The sequence below is a fragment of the Petromyzon marinus genome, chromosome 34 (assembly GCF_048934315.1).
Source record: "Petromyzon marinus isolate PM22_M1 ecotype Great Lakes invasive population chromosome 34, UKy_Petmar_22M1.pri1.0, whole genome shotgun sequence".
NCBI lineage: Eukaryota > Metazoa > Chordata > Hyperoartia > Petromyzontiformes > Petromyzontidae > Petromyzon > Petromyzon marinus.
Genome location: NC_133700.1, coordinates 1,450,618 through 1,477,935, shown reverse-complemented (window position 1 = coordinate 1,477,935; position 27,318 = coordinate 1,450,618). Strand labels below are relative to the sequence as shown.

Genomic DNA, 27,318 nt, shown 5'->3' with positions numbered 1-27,318 from the left:
TGTCTTTGTGTGGTTTTTTATTGTTTTGATGCCTTGCCCAAGCTTACATTAGATCCTGACAACTGCAGGAATTTATATGCTCATGCAATTTGTATTTACATGCTTGATTCATAGTTATTATGTTTTCATGACTTGCTTTATTTCTCTCTCTTAACTGTTTTATCCTTGATTGTATTTTTTGTTCATATAAGTTGGTGACCCGCCCCTACTGGACATCTGTGAAAAACTGCTTCATAGCTCATCAGATTCTCCGGGATTAATATATATTCTGATTCTGAATATGTTGAGTTTTGTTATTTGTGCAGTATCACTGGACAATGAGCGGAAAGAGAGATGGCGCAGGACACGGTAGCATAGAGAAGGTTGGTAAGAACAGCGGACCCCATATGAGTGGGACAAACTCATGTAAGAAGATATCTATCTGAACTGCCAGATGTTTATAGGCAAGGGCCCTCCCTGTTAAGACATGCGTTTAAGTTGGATGTAACACTCCATAAAGCAAGGCACATTTGCATCGTTGTTGAGAATATAATTAATGTAAATGAGCTGAGAACCTCTTTCACGTATCTATCCTTCCATATTAAAAAAAAGTTCTTCCGGCTCTCGTCCACCTCTTTATTAATCAATGTCAATCCCATGCCGCCTTCAATAGCTGCCCTAGGTATATACAAACACAAAGGCCTTCTATATAACCTTTAACGGACTACTGAGGCAAGTGATGTTAGCGATCCCCAATGAAAGTTAACACGATGCTCGAAGAGGTATTTTGTCCAGAAAGACGCTCGGTCACCTTTAGCTCAGACTTGCCAGAGACAAACGCTGTTTATAGACAAACTAATCAGGGGCAGACTCGTCAGAAAACACACCTCCTAATGTGATACATTTGTGGAATGCACATGGAGTATTACACGTGTTCACAGAAATCATGATGTCGCCTTCTACCACAATGTCAACCCAACTCGTGTAATTGTCTGGTCAGCCAGCTGAATATGGTGACTGGCTAGGACAGGGGTGGGCAAATTTTTTGACTCGTGGGCCACAATGGGTTCTAAAATTTAACAGAGAGGCCAGTCAAAGTGCGCCATCTAATTGGGAAATGGGGGCATTACAGGAGAAAGGTAAAATTAAATTTAATAATATTTGGACAAGTTCGGCGGGCCGGATTAAAAAGCCCAATGGGCCGCATACGGCCCAGGGGCCGTACTTTGCCCATGTCTGGGCTAGGACATGTGAGTTATGGGTGACTGTGTGAATGCGTGTAAGTAGGGGATGACTTTGCAGTTCATGCAAAAGAGGTAAAAATCACACACGCAAAATTGTCTTCCGACAAATTTGGTTATCGGCCTTGGAGCTGTTTATCAACTGTACCAAATTGCCATATCAATATACATCATTCAATCCACGATGTGAGATAATACATCAGACAGGTGTATACAATTGTTGGAGGGCTGTCTCTTGGGCAGTGGGGAGCCGGTGAATGTGAATGGTCTTCCTCACTCACTGTGTAGGTGGGTGAGCGGTGTGGATCAGCTAAGTCGATGACTACCGAGTGGTGAATGCCTCTCTGTTCTATGGGGCCGGGTGACTCAGACATTGGAGACTTGAGCCAGTAACCACTAAAAACCTGCTTTCGAATTCTGGATTCAGCTGCCCAAACATTATTAAACCGAGTTCTCGAGTGCGTGAATGGGCTCATGCAGGTAACCCGTTACAGAGACCCGTATTCTATTCTATTGCATATGGCAGAAAAACGTTCAGGCGATGAATGCCAATATCGAGGTTTGCTGGCCACGAGAGGGCTTTAGGGGCCGTCCATAAATGACGTCACGCGATTTTGGGCGATTTTTGACCCCCCCCCCCTCGTCACACGGCGTCACAAAAAGTCAGACCCCCCCCCCTCAAATATGATGTCACCAAGCTCTGCCCCCCCCAAACCATATTTCCATTTTGAAAATAAAACATGCTTCAAATCGCTTTAAACTATTATCATTGTAGTGCGTATTTAATGTGGCGCTGTACTCTGATGTTGTAGGAGTGTTGTTATAACAATTAGTGTTGTTATAACAATTCTATATTTATTTAAAGTTGCGCATTTTGATGCGACGTCACATTTCTCAACCCCCCCCCCCTCGTCACACATCGTCACAAATGTCTGCCCCCCCCCCACTCAGGTGCGTGACGTCATTTATGGACGGCCCCTTAGGAGTTCGTGTAGTTTTGTTTGGAGGATCACAGACGACAGTGGTTGACTATTTGGTCCAGAGTTGTATGGGCACAATCAAGATTACTGGTGGCTTGTCTTTCATTTCCCATAGGTTCAAACAGTATAGATACCGATATATTATATATACCTTTGTATGATATACTATATTGTATAGATGCTTATATATTATAGATACATATATTATATATAACATAATATATAGTATATGTATATTATACATACATATGAACCTTATGGCGGGACCCTGGGGTCCCATAAGCCCCCGACAGTCGCATAAACTGCATTGCGACGTTATTTTATGTCTGTTGAAGGCGAACGATACGGCAATCTGTTCCTGTCGACGAGCTCTACACGATGCGCTGATCAAAGTTTCTTCTGCGCATTCGTCCTCACTGCTGCGCTTGGACATGACAACAGAATGATCCCCGCGCCAGGCGGGTCGCCAAAAATAAATTTATTACGATTTTGACTTCCGTTTATTCGGTACCCCGGGATCCCGCCATGAAGTTCATATGCATATTATAGATACATGTCTTATGGATACCTATATATTATAGATACCAAATAATAGATACCTATAGACTCATATTTACAGAGACCGGTGGACGAGTTTAGGGACCCGTGACGTCTCTGAGTTAATGAAACCAAAATGATCACCCCCCCCCCCCTCCGGCTTTGTTTGACTAATTCTATACTTTTTTCGCCCATGTTATCGGATTTAAGGACACCGAATCGCTCTCCATTGCTGTATTATGATTACTCTCCCCCGAACGGCGACACTCTCGTGTCCAACGCTCGCCCCCACACGGGACTCCTCCACCACGTGCACGGCTCCATGTATTTGGCAATGTGTGAACTCGACTCAATTTTAGTTTTACTTTACCAGATAATGCCTACTGAGCTCTTTCTGAGAAGCGACCTGGCCACAAATGATAACTCAACGAAGTGGCTTATTACGTGGAAACTTATAGCAGCCAAGTAGTCTGAACGCGTTTTGGTTGTAAATGTGGAGGGAAAACCGGAGGATACAAATCCACGCCACCACTGAGAGAGAGAGCGAAATCGACACCGCAAACTCCAAATATACAGCAGCAGCAGGCGTCAGGGTCGGGATCGAAACCACGACCTCCTGTACACCAGGCGAGGTAGTTAACATCTCCTGGCCACCGTGATAATGATGAGAGAGAAACACCGCAAACTCCAAATATACAGCAGCAGATCTCAGGGTCGGGATCGAACCCACGACCTCCTGTACACCAGGCGAGGTAGTTAACATCTCCTAGCCACCGTGAACGTTTTGGCGAGCGTGTTCAGTACTGCACGTGTTACAATGCCACGCACAAAAAAAACATACAAGGTAAACAGAGTTCTCACTGTCGATTCACACCCCACACAGTACGTTCCGACAGCTGCGTCAACTCTCACACCTCGCAAGCCTCACAAGTTGTCTTTCAAGCAATAACCTTCCCCAAGTCAAACCGCGTACAGCCGAAAGCATCACCGCCCACCCCGTGTTCCTGAAAAGCGACCTCGTGAGGTGAACCTTGCAGAGCCGACCTCGTGAGGTGAACCTTGCAGAGCCGACCTCGTGAGGTGAACCTTGTAGAGCCGACCTCGTGAGGTGAACCTTGTAGAGCCGACCTCGTGAGGTGAACCTTGCAGAGCCGACCTCGTGAGGTGAACCGCGTTGGGGCGAGGCGTCCCACCATCCCTGCATGCATCGCAACGAGAACCTGCAGGTGCGCGCGATTATTTATTTATTTGTGTGTGTGTGGGGGGGTCCCGGATGTGACGTCACGGCCGGTGACGGGAAGTGACGTTTTGGCGCGAAACGAGCGCGGATTCGGTTGCCCTGCCGGCGCGAAGGGTTCATTCCTGAGGTAAACATTGTTTAAAATATATATTTACGTTGTAAACACACACAAAAACATCAAGAAACAAAAGACTGTATATACAAGCACCAATGCAAATCGTATCGGTAAACGGAGCCGCATATAGAGCAGCCAAATTGGATAATTCTATTATAAACAATTTTTTTTTGCCAAACAATACTCTAATATCACTGTCCACCTCTGGTCCAAATTAACTTCTGAGGTAGACCAAGCGGCTTCTTTTTCAATAAATGTCCCTGTAACAGTGTTATGAGGGGGTGGTGAGACCAGCACCACGCCCGGCCGTCTTTGTCTCCCCAGTGCTGATATTAATTACACCCTGCCCCAGGTACTGTACTCATTTAAGGCTGAGTCGACGTAAGCGAAACCCATGCAGGACTGGTTCAGTAAATAAATCGCCTCTGATGTTGGCCGTGAGCGCTAACCACTGCGCCACCGCTCCCCCACAGGAACGCATTCAGTACTCGGACCCTGCACATTTAAGCACGGAGTTTAAATAATGGAAGAAAAAAAAAACACATTTTAGCCGCCCGTTATTAAATCGTCGGGTTCTGAAGTGCAATGCATTCATGGTTTTAAACCAGCGACTCGCAAATTCTTTTAGCGAGTAGCACCTTTGAAGGGCCGGCACAGCACACGAAGGGGGTGGGTAGGCCAGCACCACGCTCGGCCACCTTTGTCTCTCTCGTGGCGAAGTTTACACAGTAGCAGAATATTTATTTATACCGGATCCGATGAGATATAAGGAAAGCTCTTATCGACGTTTGAGGCTGAGTCGACCTAGGGGAGGCCCAGAACCGGTTCAGATAATCGTCACTGGGTGTTGGCCGTGGGCAGGGATCGTGCCCGGGTTTCCGGGTTCGTAACACAGCGCGATAACCGCCACACAACATTGCTTACAGATTTCAAATATATAAACTTTGTTTTTTTCTTCTTTGGTTCTTTTGGTAAAGTCACGTAGAATGAGAATAAAATAGTTAAATAAAACAATAAAATTCTCACGACGTTTCGGCCACAACACAAGTGGCCTTCTTCAGGTGAAAGGAACAAACCTGTAGCTCTGTCGTCCCGACAGGTTCGTTCCTTTCACCTGAAGAAGGCCACTTGTTTTGTGGCCTAAACGTTGTGAGAATTTTATTGTTTTATTTTATTCTCATTCTACGTGACTTTACCGAAAAAACCAAAGAAGATGAATCCTTGCAGTCGCGAAAGCTTTAAATCGAAACTTTCTTTTGCTTTAGCAAATCTTGACTTAAAGCTTTCGTGACTGCAGGAATTACTATTCCTTGGGGACTTTGGGTAACGTAGTATTTTGTTGTTATTTTTTTTTTAACCTATCTACGTGATTCTTTGGGTCTTTCAGTAAAGTCACGTAGATATGTTCAAAGAAAATAAAAAAAACTATGACGTTTCGATCGCAACACAAGCGGTCGAAACGTCGTAGTGTTTTGTTAATTTGTTCTTTTCTATTAACCTATCTACGTGACTTTACCGAAAGACCCAAAGAATATGAATTCCTGCAGTCACGAAAGCTTTAAGTCAAGATCTATCTACGTGACTTCACCAAAAGACCCAAAGAATATTTATTTTACCAGGTGAGGCCCACTAAGCTATGTAGCTCTTTTTCAGAAGCGACCTGGCTATTACCTACAATAATCACCCAGAAATGTCTGTCTGTCCCGCGCGTGACGTCACTCTACATGAGGCCCACTCCTGCGTGACGTCACTCTACATGAGGCCCACCCCCGCGTGACGTCACTCCACAAAGGCCCACCCCCGCGTGACGTCACTTCACATGAGGCCCATCTATCCTCAATATTCATGAGTGGGTGGATTTTTACACGAACGCAGCGGAAGGTTAGAGCTGAATAAAATAATGTATTATGCAAAATCGCTTCACCATGACGTTTCTTTATAGAAAGTGACGAGAAAAAAATAAATCTACGTAGCACAATGCTGCATCCGTGCATGAAGTCACTGCAAAAGAGCCCCCCTCGTATATATTCATGCCCGCGTGGAAATTTACACAACGCACAAGGTCGCGCTCTCCACATGCCGTACCCCTCCCTTCATTCATAATCATGAGCGGGTGACGTCATTCCACATTCTGCACCCCTCCCCAATAACCATAGCTGGTGACGTCACTCCACATGGGGCAACCCCCCCCCCCCCCTCAATAATCATGAGCTGAACAATTTTTGGATTGAATATTTCAGATTTACTGCAATTTACACCCGTCCTTGGACGGGCAAAAAAGCTAGTCACAAATAATAGCTCAACGAAGTGACTTATCGTTGTCACGTGTGAATTTATTACAGCCAAATACTCTGAATCCGTGATGTTGATTATAAATGTGGAGGGGATGACGGGGAGAACATGCACACTCCAAATATACAGGCGTCAGGAACGAACAAACGACCTCTATACCAGGCGAGATCACCCCATAGATCCACAGAGACCCATGGACTCGCATCGAGATCCATAGACTCAAATAAACCTATGGAGTCACAAAGAAACCCATTGAATCGGCTGCATGTACGTAGACTTAAACACAATCTATAGAAAATCTATAGAGTTTAACAGGTAGGCTTTCGCGACCAATGTCATCCATTATATAGGTTTTTTTGGGTTAGATCGGGTAAATGTATAAATGTATAGTTAAACCCACCACCACCCGACAGCCAATTACTGTATTTTCTCGCATATAACCCGCAGACGCATATACCCCGCAAAAAATAGCGTTTTGTGTAAAAAAAATTCAGATAGCCCGCACCTCCATATACCCCGCATGCATTCATATATTTAACGTCGTTACCGCAGCTTAATTCCATCATATTAGTACGAAGTTTACATTTGTAATCTATTCCACTATCAATTGTTAACATTAAAATCATAACGTGCACAAAGAAAACAAACTAACCGGAAACGAGTGAACTTAAAACGGTAAATAAGTAACAAAAGTAAATATCCAATAAATAAGTAACACAACTGGTAGATTACTACAGTTTTAGCACTGGTAGATTGCTCACTGCGCAGATAATAGCAGCATTACGGTAACTCCGTCGCCCCCCCCCTCACCTCTCTCTCCCCCCAGCTGCCCCACCCCCCAACCCCCACCTCTCTCTCCCCCAGCTGCCCCACCCCCCACCTCTCTCTCCCCCCAGCTGCCCCACCCCCCAACCCCCACCTCTCCCCCCAGCTGCCCCACCCCCCAACCCCACCTCTCTCTCCCCCCAGCTGCCCCCCCAACCCCCACCTCTCTCTCCCCCCAGCTGCCCCACCCCCCAACCCCCACCTCTCTCTCCCTCCAGCTGCCCCACCCCCCAACCCCCACCACTCTCTCCCCACAGCTGCCCCACCCACCAACCCCCACCTCTCTCCCCCCAGCTGCCCCACCCCCCAACCCCACCTCTCTCTCCCCCCAGCTGCCCCACCCCCCAACCCCACCTCTCTCTCCCCCCAGCTGCCCCAACCCCCACCTCTCTCCCCCCAGCTGCCCCACCCCCCAACCCCACCTCTCTCTCCCCCCAGCTGCCCCACCCCCCAACCCCCACCTCTCTCCCCCCAGCTGCCCCACCCCCCAACCCCCACCTCTCTCCCCCCAGCTGTCCCACCCCCCAACCCCACCTCTCTCTCCCCCCAGCTGCCCCACCCCCCAACCCCACCTCTCTCTCCCCCCAGCTGCCCCACCCCCCAACCCCCACCTCTCTCTCCCCCAGCTGCCCCACCCCCCAATCCCCACCTCTCTCCCCCCAGCTGCCCCACCCCCCAACCCCCACCTCTCTCTCCCCCCAGCTGCCCCACCCCCCAACCGCTACCTCTCTCTCCCCCCAGCTGCCCCACCCCCCAACCCCCACCTCTCTCTCCCCCCAGCTGCCCCACCCCCCAACCCCCACCTCTCTCCCCAGCTCTCCCGTCGCCGGTAAAGAGCGCGCACTTCAAACATTGTCGTTTAATTGTACAAACAATTGGAATAATTTAAAACGTGATAACATGTTCAATTTTAGTGTGAGTGGTTTATTCAGCAGTGCTTTAGTCAAAGGTAAGTGTTGCATAGTGGATAGTCCTACCATAAAAATGTTTTTAACGAGTTATGGCATGTCACACCTGTAAAATATTTTTGGGATAGCCCGCACCTCCATATACCCCGCAGGGTCTTGTTTGTAAAAAGTGGTATACCCCGCGGGTTATATGCGGGAAAATACGGTAGTCACGTGGCGGGTTTAACGACACATTTTTACATATTTACGCCTTCTAACCCAAAAAAATCCTTAGACTGGCATAAAGATCCACATAATCGCAAAAAAACATCCACCTACATACTTACATAGAAACCCATATAATAATTATATATTTATATTAAATAACATCAGTACTTAAATCATAACAAATGCACATTAACAATGTGATGCCACGACAGCGAAGCCGCTCCGCCGAGGGCGGGGCCGCCGCTGTGCTGCTGCAACAGAGAAGCCACCCGGCTTCGGTCACAGCGCTTTCCCCACCACCCCCCCACATAAACACACACATGCACTCACGTAGGGCCTCGTGGGGGGGGGGTCACCTGCCCCTGAGTTTTTACCCGAGAGACCCCTCGTGGGGGTGCTCCACGGTTTCTCAGGGCCAGGGAATTGGCAGAACCCCTCCCAGGCCGAATGACACTGCGGCGCCGTGGATTAACTTAAAATTGTATGGCCACGGAGAACTCACTGAGAACCGCAGTGAGGAAATGCCCAAGGCACACGCAACGGCAGGCAGGCGGGGGGCGGGGCGGCGCAGATTGACCTTTAAGGTCTGTAAACGATGTGTGCGATCACCACAAACCGGCACACGATCACCACAAAGTGGCACACGATCACCACAAACTGGCACACGATCACCACAAAGTGGCACACATCGGTTAAACAATGAGGGGCGGGGCGTCGGAGAGAGGGGATAATCCGATTGGCCAGGGACGGGAAATCCGAGGCTGCTGATTGGATAAGGGGCCAGCGGGTCGGCGGCACGTAGGCTTTGAAGTTGGAGCATAAAAAGGGACGGATTTGGGAAGCTCAGTCTCTTTGCGCCGGGGGTCAACTGGAGAAAGGGATCGAGGAGTCCTCATCCCCACTGCTACTCGAACGTCTGTGAGACGGGTCAGAGAGCAGCCGGGTCCAGTTTCCCAGCCAAAGCCACGTGCAGCCTCGCCTTTCCGCGGCTTCCTACACCTCGAGGTCGGAGCGTAAGTATAGAGTGGAGAAGTAAGTCCGAGGAGAAAATCCCGTAGAGGGGTGATTAGGGAAAGACTAGGCAAATTGAGCCCTAAACAGCTGGAAGATAGGACAGACCTGCCCTGCTGACCCGCACTAACACGAGTAGAATCATTCTAGTTAAATGGAGAATAAACCACCAGTCGACATTAAACCGTGTCGTGTTGTCTCTGTGAGTACGGGGAGGGAGGGGGGTGCGTGGTGTGGTGAGCCTGTGCGTTGTGTGGTGTCTTGTGTTTGCGCACGAGCGTATATTTTGCCCGCACGTGCGCGTTCGCCGTGCACGTTAACTGTGAGCCCGTGCGTTGTGGTGCCCCGCATGTTCTGTACGCGTGGGCACTCTCGCCGTTGCGCAGCTCGTGGTTGGCGTGTATGAGAAGGGCACCGCGGCGTATCTGCGAGTTGGTTAGTGCAGCAAGTTAAATCATGCCCCAAGGAGCAGCAGCGAAGGGGGGAGAGCAGGAGGACGGTGGGTCACAGGAGAACGGGGAGACAGGAGGAAGTCTCCCTAACAACAACTACAAATGAATCGAATCACCAATGCACAACAGTACATATTGCACAACTCTTAATAAACATACTCTGGTTCTTTCGGTAAAGTCACGTAGGTAGAAAAATAAAATAAAAAAGAATCTATCGACATTTCGATCACAAGAAAAAACTGCTGAAATAGGAGCAGTTTGTTCTTGCTGTGGTTGTCCCACCTGATGACGATTGCTTGTGTTGTGATCGAAACGTCGTGATCTATTATTTTTCTACCGACGTGGCTTTACCGAAAGAACCAAAGAGTATGGATTCCTGCAGTCACGAAAGGTTCAAATCTTAATAAACACTCAGGCAGTTGCTTTTGTGTCTTTTTAGAGTCGCCATGGACTCCTTCAGTATGCAGACCATGGAGAACGGCTTGGAGGAAATTTACCAAAGTAAGCAATGCCATCCTTGCCCTGACACCGCCCTCCCTGTCCCGACGCTACCCCTCCCTGAGCTGACGCCACCCGTTCCTGCCCTGACACCACCCTCCCTGCCCTGCCTTGACTCCACCCCTCCCTGCCCTGACGCCACCCCTCCCTGCCCAAACACCACCTTCCCTGCCCTTCCCCTCACCCCTTTTTTTCGTGTTGTCAGAGTCCTTAGGGGCCATCCATTTAGTATGTACGCAAAAATCTGTCAAAACTTTACCCCTCCCCCCTCCCTGTACGCACGCATACTTTTTACACCCCCCCCCCCGCCACCTGCGTACGTAGGCTTGACGCACCCCCAGAATTCTATAGATAGGCCGATATTTAAACCACGCAGGAACGATCAATAATATTAACGTGTTTAAGCAAACATTACACCGCCAGACTATCTAACTCATTTGAAGGCCAATGTAGACAAATTACGCTATGTAACACAATTTTGGTTCCTGGGTACTAAAAATGTATAGAAATTGGCTATTATTCCCACAAACTTTGCTTTTGTGACCAGGACTTTATGTGAACGAAAGACACAAACTCGCCCGTTTTCTCATTGAAAATAGGTAAATTTCAAAATATCATTGCCCTGGTCACAAAAGCAAAGTTTGTGGGGAATAATAGCTATTTTCTGTACTTTTGAGGCATAAGCAATTTGGAAATAACACTTACTACCCAGGAACCAAAACCTTTTTTGGTTATAGAGTGTTATTATCGAGGCTTCACACCCCCCCCCCCCCCCCCCATTATAGTATACCGCCCATACGCAAGCGTACGCATTTGGGTTAACCCCCCACTCCATGCGTACGTACTAAATGGATGGCTCCTTACTGCCTGTTCTAACCTCCATGAACTACCTTCCCCTCCCTGTCATGCCTGCTCATTACTACATTTCAGGCCCTCCCCTCACTGCATTTCTTGCCCTACCCTCGCTGCTATCGCTTTTTTTATTCTCTGCCCTCTGGTTCTAATAATATACCATCGAAACTCATCAGTGTTAAAAGGGGAATGTAATTTTAAACCCAGTTAAACTTTTTTTTCTGGAATTTCATCCTTAAACCAAAGTTGTCCCTTTGTACGTGGATAACTCGTGTCGTATATCAAACGTCCTTGTTTGGGTTGCGTTTCTGAGACCCGTTCGTAAGTCGATTTGTTCTTATCTCGGAACTCAATACTTAATTGTAAATACGGTCAGTGTTATAAAATGTGTTTAGTTCACTAAAAAAAGGGAAGTATGTTGTGCATCACGCGGGATGCTGGGACCCATTACATCCCGTGGAGAATTGCTCCGCCAAACAAAATAGTGCTGCACTTCTGTCCGTAAGTATGACCCAATGCTTGCAAGTCGGATGGTTAAAAATAATAACGTGTTACGGCAGTTTGTAGTGCGGATGTTCGTAAGCCGGACTTCCGTATCTTTGGGACTGCCTGTACCTGCTTTATAGTCCTTTCCTGTGTTTAAAAAAATATTTGTGAAACATTTTATTTTGTTCTGGGTGTTAATTTGGCCTTGTGCTCATCTCATGGTATGGACAAAGGGTGTAGGGAACTGAGTAGTGGGTGGGGTCAGACTACCTGGGTAGTGGGTGGGGCTCCCTTGGCGGGGTTGCAGGAGGAGTTTGTGGAGCCTATGAGCATTAGCTGGGGCTATTGTTAGAGTAAGGACTGTGGGCCGAGCTAGTGGTTGAGTGGGTGTGGCTATATGAAAGTGGGCAGAGCTGAGGGAGAGGCTGTGCCAGCCCACCACCATGTGTCTCGGTTGAGCTTCCCATAAAAAATGGTACCTTTGTTACTTATTCTAGTCACTAGTTCACTGGTGGCTAATCACCTTCTAATCACTGTTTTATCGATAATACGTAAGTTACTGTTGCCGTTTTGTGGACTCATTCTTAGAGACTGTTACATGTCGTCCATATAGTGTTCATCCACCACTCTGCAGATCAAAATACTCCTTTCTGCTTCTTTCCCATGCACTGCTCCACCTTGGAACTCGCTCCTTCGTCTCCTTCCTCCCTTTTCCCAAGCTCTTATAATAACCAAATAAAGAAAGTGTTATCGTTTACCTATTACAAATTAGATTAAGCTTTGTGTTATTGACCACTCAATGTTATGGGCATTGGGCCTGTGCTCAGTGATGGTATTTAAAGGAAACAACAAAACATTATAGTTTATGATCATCTTGACATTTGCAGGGATGTTGTTCGTGGAAGAAAACATTCCGGTGTGGAAGAAACAGAATTTTATCACGACCGAGGATATACACATTGGTGAACAGCCCCAGCACCACACACATATCAGCACAACAGCTGCCATTTAACACAAAGTGGTGGTCACATCTCTACAGCGCTTGTGCCAGGATTAGTGCACTTTGAGGCCACGGGAAATTTAGAAGGCTCCCGAGCAGGAGGTCACAGGATAGACCCAGATATGATGGGTTAATTGACTGAGATGACTTGCAGAGGCACCACCTGTTCTCACGATTGTGCCACTTTGCTGCGTTTTAGCTGTCCGGCACCCCGCGTGTTGTGCATCGCTCCTCCGCACTCCAGTGTTGTCAGAGAGCAAATGCCTCCAACTGTCCAGTAGCAACCTTCACGGGTCGTCTCCACAGAGGCCTATTTTGACGCCACTGGTACCAGTCATTGGCAAGCCTACTCAGCTCCACATTTTCCTGTACCATATTTCATTATGTTAGTCCATGCCATGCCCATTTAATCCCTTCTATCCAGCCAAACAGAAGCTGCTTGGACATGCGGTGGCTGGGCATGCGTGCTACATGACCCATGCAAATACAGCCTCACCTGGTGGAGGAGCTCACTGATGGAACTGTTCAGATCTTTCAAGAATCTGTGAGCTCCTCGCGCAAGCCGGTCTAGTTAATCCCGGGAGAAATCATAGGCTGGCCAGCCTGAATGTTTAAAGCCATTGCAGATGTTCTTTAAAAGGGTTTGATGTTTTGTAAGCATACAGAAGGGAGCGCTTAATTGTGACAGAGAAGACCCGGCGTGCCATATGGAATGATAGGCCAGGGAGCTTCTATACAGCGTTATGCAGTCAAATGAAAGTTAATGCTACTAAATTGATTTGGAGTGACACCTCTGCTGGCAAACTAGAGCTGGTCATAAATATACTGCCCAGGTATTAAAACGTTCCAAACTTTCCACAAATGCCCCATCACTCATGGATAGTTGAGGGGGTGGAATATATGATGACATAACATACCCAGGCAGGTGCTTTGTTTTCTGGGGGCTGTTTTTCAGGCCCATTCTGAGTAGCATGATCCAGGTTCAGCTGCAGAGTCTCCAACTCCTCATAATGAGCAGGAATCAGCAGATCATCTGCATACGGAACATGGTTGACCAATAGAGAACCAGCCCTCGGCCATACTTGGGCATGGATCAGCCTCCCGTTCTATCTGTACCAGATGGAAATTCCTCTGGTATAGTCATGAAATGCTTTTTGAAATATGTGGTCAAAAATATGTTATATAGTGCAGGGGCCATCAGACATCCCTGTTGTACGCCAAGGTGAACAGATAATAGCTCTCGCTAGCTTCCACGCAGCTTTATCCAGGTTTGCCCACCATCATGAAGGTCTTTAATAACTGCGCAGAGGGTCAGAGACCACAAAAGCACAAAGAATAACCCAGAGTCATGGCCTATTGATAGTGTCATAGCCTGCCTGGGAAGGCAACTTTGGATAATCCATGCCAGAATCTTTCCTGGCACACTGAGGAACGAGATACCCTGATAATTGTTGGAATCAATGCGGCCTCCCTTCTTAAAAAGGCTGACTGCCAGGAAATCTTTTAGTCACGCACAATAGACGCACAAACAACCCTCGGCTTTAATCAGCCCTCCCACAAACCCCACGAGTAATACTCCTGAGCGTGTGCCCTGTCTCCACCTTCTACTCCGTTGTGTTACAGCAAACAAGGAGCTATTTGGCATGACGGGGGCCTACCACAAGACGATGGGTAAGAATGTGGAGCAGTCATGAGTCGACGGCAAGGGAGGGTCACACGTATCCTTGTTATAGGGAACTGATCCCAAGGCGCTAATCCCTGGTCCCTCCCCCCCCGTGTGTGTGTGTACGCATCTCCCTCAGCCAAGGTGCGTCACCTCCAGTTCAAAGTTGACCACCAGCAACAGTCTTTCTCCAGGTGCCCCGTACATACCGCATACACTGCTACGTGGCCCAGCGGTAGCGGGCTCACCGCTGTTTGCAGAGGTTCACAGTTTTAATCCAGAACCTAGAGGGTCCACACAAAATGCTATTAACTGTATCCCTATTCGTATGGTTTCCCGTTATGCATTGCGAAACAGATTCTTATTAATTCCAATGTTTTTCAGATAAGAGGAGTCTTGTCGACAAATTCGTTGTATCATCAATCGGCAAATTCGTTATTCAAAGTGGTCTCATCCAGAACTTCTCTTATGGAGCAAGCCGCTTTATTCATGGGCGAACCAATGTCCCTTCACATGTCCATTCATTTGTAATTGAGTGGACATTGGCTAAATTCCAGCGATTGACTGGAATGCAATGAACATTGCTCTCAGTGGCAGAGCAGGTAGGAATATGCTGTCCTGTCGTTTTGGAAGTTATGTAATTGGTTTGATACTTGATCTTTCTCGGGTATGATTAAGTCATTATACAGAATGACAGAAGCCAGCCTCATTGTCCAGATCATGTAATGTCTTGTTTGTAACGAATGGATTTGACACCCTGTTCAACCAAACACACGGACAGATTTTAACGTAAACAAGTCTGTTAGTTATTAAGAATGGCACTCAGTCCAAAAAATACTTGATACTGTTACAAAAATAAAAAAAATTGCTCCATGACTTAACTACTGGACATCTGTGAAAAACAGCTTCATAGCTCATTGCATTCCTCCTCCAGTCTAAATAAAGATTCTGAACTCAGAATTTGGGTTAATTAGAGACCATCCACTGCACGCTATGATGATTTTAATTAGGCAACAACACAACAAAGGCAATTGGCTTGCAGGAAAGGAACGTCAACAGGCGGGATGATGCCATGTGCAACAATGGATTTTCAAGCGTAATTTTAGTACACAATACCCATCTTTGCTGAAGAGCATGACAGTTTTTATAATTTAAAACTCCATCCCCCCCCCTTTTTACGATTAAAAAAACCCCATGATTACTCCTTCCCACCTTCTCTGCAGGGTGATTAATTTGTAACAATTAACTTAATCTGGTTGTCCACATTCAACAATTTAATGTTGTGCCTATAATAGCTTTCATGACTTCTTTCCATGCAGTCCTGTCCAAGATAAAAGGAACCTTAAAATGCATGCTTTCACTTTTTTCAGATGAGAAGCAGTATATCGCTTGCATTTCCGCACAGCTTTGTAGTATCCTCTCCCGTGATGGGGTCTGTCGAACTCAATTTCATTGGCAATCTCCCCATTTCAGCTCTCCAGATATTTTTACTATAAATATCTTGTTAGCCATTGTCCTTTTACATCGATAATTGTATTCAACATTTCTGGCGAGACACTCATCAGTTTTTGAAGGAACACATGCTTTATGATCATCACCCACTGTCATGTCACACTGAAATGCAGTGGAACTGTTGTTTTCGGTGAGAGAGTAATTTTTCTTGAACTGTTTTTTCCCATATTCTTGGGCCTTTCGGTAAAGTCACATAGATAGGTTCAAAGAAAAGAAATAATAATAACAGAAAACTACGATGTTTCAATCGCAACGCAAGCGGTCGTCTTCAGGAAAAGGGGGGTTAGCTTCCAAGGGAAACTGTTTATAAGGGGTTGAAATGGGCGTAGCACAAACGTCAGCAGCCAATGATAATGTAAGTGTTCGGCAGCGAGCCCGGCGGTGGTTCGTTTTCCACCAATTAGCATGTTAAAGAGAGATTAGTATGTTATTGGAAGATCGCAGAGCCGCAACCAAGGGGTCGGCGCACGAAGTGACCGTGAAAGCGCAAGTTTGAAATGGGCGTAAAGCACAACTAACATTGGAAGGTGGTAGGATGGGAACATCATAGCCAATTATGACTTAAACTGGTTGATAACATATTAATGCTTGCTCAGTTTGTACCAATCTTCTCGGTTGAAATTGTGTCTGTGTCTATATATATGGATGGCTTCATGAACGAATCTTTGTTGATAGCCAGTGGGCTTGCAAAGCACCTTCATCTTAGAGAAATCAATTTCGTGTGAGCCCACCGCATTAAAACAATGATCAGCCACGGCCGAGGTATTGGTCCTACCGTGTTTCAGATCTGCCTTATATTCACGAACACGGTCAGAGACATGTCGCTTAGTTTCCCCAATGTAACTACTGCCGCAGACACAGCTTAGTTTGTAGACGCCGGGGTATTGCATGTCAGGGATCACATCCTTCATAGATGGGATCAGATCACTAATTTTATGTACTGTGTTAAATCGAACCTGGATCTTGTGTTTGAACATGATTTTGGAAATGTTTTTAGTGACCCCTGCTATGTATGGCAAGGTGATGGTTTTAATTGGGCCCTCAGATGGATCTTTCCCAACGGTTGGGATGATAGCTTTCCGGATTGTGTAGTCTTAATATCCATTCATCTTGAGAGCTTGGTGTACGTGTTCCAGTTTACTGGCTCAGTGATGATGGTCGGAAATACATTGAGCTCTATGGTGTAGAGTTTTTATGAGGGAATTCTTCTGGAATGGATGATGGTGGGAGTCAGGTTTTAGGTAGGCATCCGTATGGGTGGCTTTCCTGTAGACAGAGTGTCCCATTGAGCCATCTGGTCTCTTTTCGATTAAAACATCCAAGAATGGTAACTTGCCATCCTTTTCCACCTCCATGGTGAATTTGATGGCTAGGTGTATGGAATTGATGTGGTTAAGGAATTGGTTCAGAGCTGGTCGGCCATGTGAACAGATGACGAACGTATCATCAACGTACCTCTACCACAAGGACGTAGGATAGATGCCTGGATGGCATCTGTCTCAAGATTTTCCATGAAAACATTGGCTACAACTGGAGATAAGGGAGAACCCATTGGGGTACCTTCAACTTGTTTGTAGAATGTTCCATTCCAGGGGAAGTAAGTGTTGGTGAGGCAGTGTCTCACCAGGGCCGGTACATCAGCATTCAGTCCTTGTTGGACCAAATCTTTAATGATTGCAATGGTGTCAAGCACAGGAACTTTTGTAAACAAAGAGACCACATCGAAACTAACGAGCAAATCACCTGGAGATAGTGAGATGTCCTTAATTAACGATACCAAGTGAGCTGAGTTGAGTACAGCTGAGGTGGTCTTACCAGTGAATGGTTGTAAGGTCTCAGACAGAAATCGGGCCAGTCTGTAGGTGGGTTTGTCAATGGTGGAGATTATAGGACGAAGGGGTGTCCCTTCTTTACGGATTTTTGGTAAGCCATACAATCTGGGTGGTCTAGCAGCAGAGGGTTTTGAGGAAAACCGCTTGGTTGGTTCGATAAAAGATGTCGAATCAGTGTTTTTTCCCCTCAAAATCCTCAACTTTTTCATCACTTCGAGCGATGGGATGGGCTCATTTGTCTCAACACGCGTTCTTGGCAATGGCAGACAGTGCAGTTTTTTTCCAAATTTTCTTACCGTCTGTGTCTCTGCTCAAAATCTATGGGCTGCAGGCAACTTGGCAATCTACACTTTATTGTACCACTTGGTGCGTTTACATTTGTATGCACATTCTGATGCCTGACATACGTACACTTTTGTTTCTTCATTCATCTTTTTTCTCGGGGCACTTGGTCGCATTACTTGTTGGCACCGTGGATGGCTCTTCCAGGTTTACCTGTTTCCTTGGTCGATACAGTAGCTAGGATTGATTCTCTTTTGTCATTTGATGTCTTTCCATGCTCACTTGGCAGCATATTTCTGAAGCTAGGCTATCTGCCACTCATGGGCGTACATCCCGTTCCTTGATTCCAGCCTCCTCTCCCTCGTATGTAGATAGACCAGTTGCCCCCTTTCCATGATCTGGATGATCAGTTTTCCTGTTCGTCTGATGGAGTTGTTGTGTTCCCTTGTTAATGTATGTCTATGTGATGAGTCTTACATAAGGTTGCAGTGTTATCTTCTGATATTCCCCCTGGCATCTCATTTCCCACAGTACGTGGACCCATGCCACTTGCTGCCTCAGACACATGTGTAACCATGTCTGGTATGCTTTGAGCTCTGTGCGATGCCGATGAGCTGTCTCTGGATCCACACTTGCTCACATCATTTGTGATTTCTGGCCTTACGGACATGGAAGTAATACATATTACACACCCTATTTTCGTCATCATCTTTCCCTTCTCACATAAAAAAACGCTTAGAGCGTAGAAGTTAATCTCGAGGGTCTTCATCTGGTCTTTGCTGCATAGTTGTGGAGGTACCCAGTCTGTCCAAAGATGTCATCAATTTCCCAAATCTCTGTGTAATTTCCTCGCTCAACTACTGAAAACATGTTTTGGTCTTTGATGGGAGACGATTTAAACACGACAATAACACTGGTGTACAGTAGGTTGCAGTTTAACAGGCTGGCCTTTCACTCGACCTCAACTTTCTATATCCAGCCTCGGATTCAAAGGGTCATTACTGTATACGCACTTGTATGTCACGTTTGTTGCTCGGGTCAACACAGGTAATGCTGCTGAGAGCTTTATCCGTGCTCTTTGTTACATGGCCCCTCATGTGTCGATCCTCATCTACATATCCGTGTCAGAGGACTCGTACCGTGGGTGGGGCATTGTCGTCGCTGATGGCATCGTCCATGTTTCCGTTTTCTGTCGGCTCCGATCACAGTCCTCTGATCACTGGGACTAGAATTATGTACATCATTGTCCCACGTTATTTTACTCATGTCTTGAGTGGGGCAAGCTGCATCCATGTCTTATGCCCAACACGCTTTTATCACACTCCCTGCTTTTCCTCGGCCGTGATCATACTCCCCGTATTTACGTCGATCATTGCCGATCTATCCGCATCTATCTGGGCCACTATCATGCTCCCAGTCAGCTAGGCCGTGCCTTGTTTCGGAATCGCTGTAACTTTTCCGGCATATTGAAGAGTTGTCTGTCGCAGTGTGACCTGAACTTGTTTCATTCGTAACTGCACACGATCCTTGAGTTGTTCCATCCTATCTATCATGTACCTAATATTCCTCTCTTTCTTTCTCTTATATATATGTTGAACTTCTTCTGCACTGTACATGGGCAACCATGCTAATCTTCGATGTGGGGAAGGACAACAAACTAAACACAAAAAGTAGTTCCAAAGAAATTAGTTTTCAATCAAGATTTAAAAATCTTTATTTTTTTCAAATGATTTTTACAACATGAATTTCAGATAACACTTTATTTTTCCCACTATTTTTTTCCTGATTGGTATAGTCTCCTATGCCATCATATTCCTCATTTACCACCCTGCCTCTCTTATGTATGTATGTTGAACTTATTTCGAAGCCGCGAGGGAAGGACAACAAACTAAACACAAAAAGCAGTTTTAAATAAATGAGTTTTCAATCTAGATTTAAAAGTGCCATAGCTCCAGTGGCTTCCTAATATCGGAAGGAAGAGCGTTCCAGACGACCGCAGAAGTGCATCCAAAAGCGAGCGATGCAGTGACCGTCTTTGTTCGATTGCTAGCCAAAAGTCGCTGCGAGGATGACCGAAGTTCACGTGATGGTTTATGCCCCTTGAGATCAGCAAGGTAATCACAGATGGGCATGCCCCCCATCTATGCTGTATATTTGCTTCCAGGTCATTGTATGCCCTATGTCCCTTTCGCAACTCAATTGCTTGGCTTTGACATTCCCCTGATATAAGCGCAATTATGTGTGAATTAACCCTAATAATATCCACAAATGTATCATGAAGCTCTTGGCCATCATATCTAAAAGCAAACTTTTATATTTGCTGTTTTTTTTTTAATAATATAGAGCTGATACATGATGGCAAGTGAGATTAAGGAGACGCAAAGTGAGTGCTGCAGAATAAATATTGAAGGAGAGAGAGAGAGAAGAGATTTGCCTAATGGAAAAGGAAAGTCATTGCTTTTGAGAGGGAGAGAAGTTGACATTGCACTGAACGTGCTGTAGACGACACGAGATTAAAATAAAATGACTGTAAAACAACAAGTCCGTGTATAATTTTCAAGATGACGACACATTTCTATGTAGGACATTGGAGACGGGTGTCATCATTTTACACGTCGTCAAGACCCATCACACATGGCAAGTTATTGACTACTTCAATCACCTGACTACCGTGCCTTCATCCATGAATGCTGCTTTCTGCGTTGCGCGAGTGACGTGTGCGACGACATTACAACACAAGGGACCTGTCTGTTACTCGTCCATTGACTTCAAATTCACCAGCCACAGAAGACTCGAAAACCTCTGTCATGTCACCATTTCACCATAGACTGAGACCATCTGCTACAGACTGTGCCTCAAATGAATACGAATCTATGGTTATCACTACCTGACACTTAACCATTCCATCACGATAATCTCATTATCGCATATTATATTGACAATCACAAGAACATAAAAAAACGTATCGGAGCCTATGATGCAATTGGTATTCTAAATGTAGTATATGCACCCAATATTAACCAGGCTTCATATCCTGAAAGCCAATTGCCTTTGTTGCATTGCTTGCCTTATCATAATCATCATAGCGTGCAGTGGGTGATGCTTTATTAACCTAAATTCTGAGTTAAGTAACTGATTAATATCTTTATGTTTTCAGTGCGTAACAGGATCAAGTATTCTTTGGACCAAGTGTCAGTTCCATATTTGATGACTGGTACTCTGATTTCTAATGAGACGTTTTTGCATTTAATTGCGTGTGTGCTTGAGTGGGGAGCGGTAGTGTAGCGGTTAGCGCACTGCTACGAACCTGGTGACCCAGGTTCGATTCCTGTTCACGGGCAACAAATGCGGTTGGTCGTGGTGATGGCCACTCACCCCATCGTGTACCGTTCCCGCCTTCATAGGTGCTCACTAACAGCACTTGCCCTAAAAGTATGTTAAGGCTACACGGGGGATCTTTATTTTTTGTGTGTGATTGAACAGTGTGTCAAATGCATCCATTACACGCCAGCTATCAAAGAATGTGGACAATACGACTGGTCACTGCGTATAATGAATCAATCATACCCTAGACAATCATTAAAATAAATGACGGATATCTTCATGGACGAGGACGACCCCCTGCTGTGTGGACCAGAGGTCACTCAAGAGACATCTCCGTGATATCCACTTCCGAGGGGCATTCTCTAAAACAAAGGCTTGCTCTGTGATGTGTGAGAGATCCAAGTGGATTCTTCGTCACTTGACATGATGGCGACAGAAATCGGGATAAAATTTGGGGGTGGGGGAGACACAACGTGATTATTTTTGTATGTTTTAAATGTGTTACGAGCCAAGGAGCTCGGAAGTGTGACGTTATTGTGGGTGTGCATGTGCAGATTGGGGGATGTGATGAAGTTACATCTTAAGCTCATGGAGAACTACAACGTGGCCATCAAGGAGGTCAAGGAGATGACTTCGCAGCTCAGGTAGGGAGATTCGCACGCGACGATTCTGGATCCTATTCCTTGGATCGTGTTTTCTCACGGTTACGCATTTTTTTCCTGCTGTGCCCATTGCCTAATTAAATCAAAATAATCAAAGTTTCCTGTTTCCTCGCCCTTCGTTTTAATACACCCGAGCCCTGCACACCCGCACCACCTGGGGTAGAGTGTGAGCTGCACTGTGCGTGCACGGAGCATTGTGGACAGCGCAGTCTTTGAGACAGGCTGGTCCCTTCACCTGATGAAGGCCGCTTGTGTTGTGGCCGAAACGTCGTGATTTTTGTTGTTTTATTTTTTTTTACCTACGTGACTTTACCGAATAGAACCAAAGAGTACAGTCACAATTCCCCAGAATGGCTAACTTCAGTGCCTAACTCAGCTTTGAATAAGTACCTGTTCACCTTATGTGTGTAAACAGCAGCAATGGAAGAGATCAAATATGTGGCCCGGCGTTGTTGCCATGGCCACACCGCCCGCCTCGGTGCACCGTTGTCACCCTTTTAAGTGGCTGCTCGCTAAAGGCGCTTGGACCGTCGGCCTGAAAGGCTAACGCGGGTGGGGGTTGTTCGTTCTGTGCAGGGACAAGTTCAAGGAGGACATGATGAGCCTCGCCAACATCCTCAAAGACGCTAAGGAATACTACGTGCGTCTTGAGCGCCGCGCGCACACTTGTCAGCGTGTCCGCTCCGCAGGTCACGCGTTCAATGTGGACGGCACAGCACTGTGCCCAGCTGTGGACTATGGGACTCTTATAATAACGGCCCGGTTGTAGTTGGTTTATTCCATTTTTTATTGCATAACCGGTTAAAAAAAAGGTTACCAGTTTGCCACGCATACAGAAATGTCTCGTGATAAGCATAAAGTTTTGAGCTGAGAAACCAAGAGGGCCGCCACTGTGGTGCAGTGATAATCAGCATGCTGGACTTGTAATCCAGAGGCTCTCGGATCGATTCCATTTCACAAGCACGTAGTTGAAACAATAGGAAAAGTTTCTTAAATCCCAACACCCTCACTGCCTGTCCACCAAGCAGCCATCCGTGGGTACAGCACAAATACCCGCTAGAGCTCCCTCTAGGTGATGACCTCCTGGCAATGGCGTGAACAAAGCAAGCATATAACTGCAAAACTGCACCTTTACCTTATAACTAATGTTCGAACGTGCCAATCGGTTGTGTTCATGACTCACATTGCACTGGAAACAGTTATCAGATCCCGATTTTCGGAACTGGTAATGGATTCTGAAAAGAGTTACCGGTATCCCAGTTATCATTTAACAACCTTAGTTTTGTTGTGGCCTTAGCGGACATAGAATTATGATGATACTGAGATGCTGTAATGAAAGTTGCGGTTACCCGTAGCGCTGTAAAGACCCCTGGAGGCATTCGGCCGCCTCTGAAAAATCAAATTTGACAACAACAAAAACTCAACACATTCGTCAATAATATTGTCTTTAAAGGAACAGTCTATGAGGCAGTCTTATTGACGAAAGCATTGATTTGTTTTTGTTATTTGTGCTCCTGCACCACTTCCAAAGCAGCGATGACAGCATTACGGTAAAGTCACGACGTTTTTGATCGCAACACGAGCAATCGTCTTCAGGTGGAAAAATACAGCAAGCGAACTGCTGAGGCAGGAGAAATATAGCGAGAGAGCTACAGCAGCAAGAGGTTATATAGGTGTGAGATGGGTACAACCCAAGGGTAAGTGGGCGGGGCTGGAGATGGAATTTACAGTAATGTAGTGGAGTAGAAAGGTGCGTATTGCATGGAAACAGAGACAGTGCGGGTTATGTTGGGTCAGCCTGTTGTGAAGGCAAAGTCATTGGGGTTATGTTGGGTCAGCCTGTAACGAAGGCAAATACAGTGCTGGTTACGTTGGGGCAATTAAGCTGGGAGAGCCAAGGACGGCTGTGATTGGTTGGGGCTGTTGCCGGGGCTGGAGAGGCGTCTTGAAGTCTGGCGAGAAACAGGTGTGCGGTCACGTGGGGTGCCGTTGGGACGCGGACTAATTAATTGGGGCGTAATGAGAGCGGGGATAAATTGGGGGGTCGGCAATTGGAGCGGGAGTTGGAGTTGGGAGCTGGACGAGGCAAGACGTAGAGTTTGGAGACAGAATTGGAAACAGTTTGGAGACAGAATTGGAAACAGAGTTTGGAGACAGAGTTGGAGACAGAGTTTGGAAGCAGAGTGTGGAGCGAAGCTGAAGAAGAGAAGCAGCTAGCAGTAGGGAGAGCGTAACGATAGCGGAGCTGAAGAAGAGAAGTAGTTAGCAGTGGAGAGAGCGTAGCGATAGTGGAGCTAGAGACGAGAATAGCCAGTAGTGGAGAGAGCGTAGCGACAACGGAGCTGAAGATGCTGTGTACGAAGTCGCTGTGTGCGAAGACGCTGTGTGCGGAGTTGCTGAGTGCGGAGTCGCTGAGTGCGGAGTCGCTGAGTGCGGAGCAAGCGAAGTAACCGTGGGGAGTGGAGAGACAAAGGTGGCGAGCGAGTCAAGTGAAGCACGGCGAGCGAGCCCTGGCGACCTGGATATTGTGGAAAGTGGAGGACATGCTGAGAGTTGTAAATAAAGCGGTGTTCGAAGAAAAACAGAAGTTGTCCGAGTGAAATCGAACACTACAGTAATATACCTCGGCCTTTGTATTGCTAGAGATTGGCATGTAAATCTGTCAATGTAACCCCACGACTATGGTGCTGAAAGAAGCCATTGTATTGCTAGAGATTAGAGATTAGCATGTCGCTGTAACTGGCTGTGATGCTTCCATCCTCTATGCCGATGTTAACAGTTATTTCCGACTCTGAGTTACATTACCTTGTTAAGTGTCTTTACATTAACAGGCTAAATATCTCACTAACATAACCGCTTCTTCCCTTTTCCTCGATGTGGTGGTGGCTCTCGTTGTTTAATAGGCTGAATGTGTCTCATTAACACAGCCGCTGCTGTGGGAGCCATCTCACATTGACATGCTAATCTCTAATCTCGAGCAATACAATGGCTTCTTCAGCACCGTAGTCGTGGGGTTACATTAACAGATTGACATGCTAATCTCTAGCAATACCATGGCCTGTAAATTCCATCTCTAGCCCCACCCACTTACCCTTGGGTTGTACCCATCTCACACCTATATAACCTCTTGCTGCAGCAGCTCTCTCGCTATATTTCTCCTGCCTCAGCAGTTCACCTGCTGTATTTTTTCACCTGAAGACGATTGCTTGTGTTGCGATCGAAACGTCGTGATTTTTTTAATTATTTTTCTATCTACGTGACTTTCCGAAAGACCCAAAGGGTATTCATTGCCCTGTTTACGCAGAAGGGGGCAGCACTTTTTCACCCTATCTGTCCACTGACAGTAATACTTTTCTTGCATCATGGTCAAACCCAATACTATAATAAAACTATAAACTAAACCATTTTTTTTATTTTGCCAGGTAAGGTCCACTGGCCTATATAGCTCTTTTTTCATAAGCGACCTGGCCACAAATGATAACTCAATGAAGTAGCTTGGGGGCCGTCCATAAATTACGTTACGCACCTGGGGGGGGGGGTCAGACATTTGTGACGAGGGGGGGGGGTCTAGATTTGAATTTTTCGTGACTGCAGGGATCCATTAAATCACGAGGTTTCGATTGCAATCGAAACGTCGTGATTTAATTTATTTTATACCTACGTGACTTACCGAAAGAACCAAAGTATGTGAGGGGGGGGGGGGGGGTTTGAGAAATGTGACGTCACATCAAAATGCGCAACTTTAAATAAATATAGAATTGTTATAACAACACTAATTTTGATTAATTTTCATTATTAACTATTTGATTATTTTAATTTACTAAGATCACCTTTTATTTATTCCATGAAGGAGCATCTTGCTTCTCCATTGGAGAATGAAGAAGCATACATTTTGAACATTTATTTAATGATTGTTATTAAACATTTTGATTCTAATGATTCTACCAGGGCTTTTCATTCTGTCGAATGAATATATGATTGTTATAATTGTACTCTCCATTTTGCTTCGTTCTACTACTAAGTTTAAAGTATTTTTATAGTTATAATTACTTTAAATATTTTCTAATTATAAAATTTCAATATAATATTCTGAACATCTGCAGTTTTAGTTAGACGTTGAATATTTTCAAGTGAATATTATGCTAAATTTAAGCTTTCCAACGCCTCCTTTTTAATACGTGTTTTCTGCTACAACATCAGAGTGCAGCGCCACATTACATACGCACTACAATGACAATATTTTAAAGCGATTTGAAGCATGTTTTATTTTCAAAATGGAAATATGGTTGGGGGGGGACAGCTTTGTGACGTCATATTTGAGGGGGGGGTCTGACTTTTTGTGACGCCGTGTGACGAGGGGGGGGGGTCAAAAATCGTCCAAAATCGCGTGACGTCATTTATGGACGGCCCTTTATGTGGACATTTATAGCAGCCAAATATTCTAAACGCATGTTTCTAAATGTAGAGGGAACAATCGAAGGACCCGAAGAAAAATCCACACGATCATGGGGAGAGAGAACATGTAAACTCCAAATATACAGTCGTCAGGGGTAGGGATCGTACCCACGACCTGTTTACCAGGCGAGGTGCTTAACAACTCGCCACTGCGAGATGTTCACTAAATTAAGTGCAGAACCATATTTAATGTGTTTTATTGTCGCATTGGAACAGGCTGTTACCATTAACTCAATATGCTTGAGTTACCTGCAGTGCTCTCTGCAGTGCCAGCTCAGTGCTCTGACCTCTGAACCAGCTGGCATTCTCTTATATTCACATTTATTTCGCTTAAAAGATGCTCACGGAAAGGGATGATGGGGATGTAGATTTGGCAGGCGGTGAAGATGTGTTGAGATTGAGGCGATGAAAGTCACACTTTGGTCAATGGATATAAACTTCTTCGCATGCTATTCTGCACCTGAACAGGCTGCATTGTACGAAACGAATTTGTTCTAAGACCAGAACGATTGCATTTATAATGGCTCAGGGTGATCATCTGTGTAGGGGCTGCGAGGCTGTTTTTGATGCCTGAGGCTAACGATAATGAACGTAGTGACGTGAGAGATGCAACTGCTGAGAAGGAGGCCTTCACCCAGTGGTGGATTGATGAGTGACAAGATGATGAGCACGTGCGGTTACTCCGTTGGTAGTGGAATCTGAGAGAGACGTCGTTTTGCCGCCGCTCAGATACAAAGAAATTTGCAGCGCCAGTCGCAAAGCTTGGAGAAGGAGATTGAAGAGTGCTCCCTGAGAGGTGAGGGGCCCCCCACATGCACGGGTGCCGCACTCCCCCCCTCCCCCTTGAGTGGACGATAAGATGGACTGATACCTCATCCACGCCACTACCTCGTGTGCTACACGTGCATTGCCTTTATTGAGGTGGTGATACGACATCTGAGAGAGAGAGTTTCCTTCTTAGCTCA

General features: G+C 46.0%; 1 protein-coding gene across 1 annotated transcript in view; it reads left to right on the top strand.

Annotated features, from left to right (window-relative positions):
• Nucleotides 1–4,055: 4,055 nt before the first annotated feature.
• The window catches only part of LOC142929763 (uncharacterized), a 30,916-nt gene continuing 7,653 nt past the window's right edge, over nucleotides 4,056–27,318 (top strand). Inside the window, exons 1-8 of the mRNA XM_076071604.1 lie at nucleotides 4,056–4,104; nucleotides 10,227–10,288; nucleotides 12,511–12,585; nucleotides 14,247–14,294; nucleotides 14,426–14,480; nucleotides 21,791–21,880; nucleotides 22,475–22,538; nucleotides 27,083–27,149. Of these exons, the coding sequence (XP_075927719.1) occupies nucleotides 10,234–10,288; nucleotides 12,511–12,585; nucleotides 14,247–14,294; nucleotides 14,426–14,480; nucleotides 21,791–21,880; nucleotides 22,475–22,538; nucleotides 27,083–27,149 (454 nt within the window). The 5' untranslated portion in view covers nucleotides 4,056–4,104; nucleotides 10,227–10,233. The remainder of the gene's footprint in view (nucleotides 4,105–10,226; nucleotides 10,289–12,510; nucleotides 12,586–14,246; nucleotides 14,295–14,425; nucleotides 14,481–21,790; nucleotides 21,881–22,474; nucleotides 22,539–27,082; nucleotides 27,150–27,318) is intronic.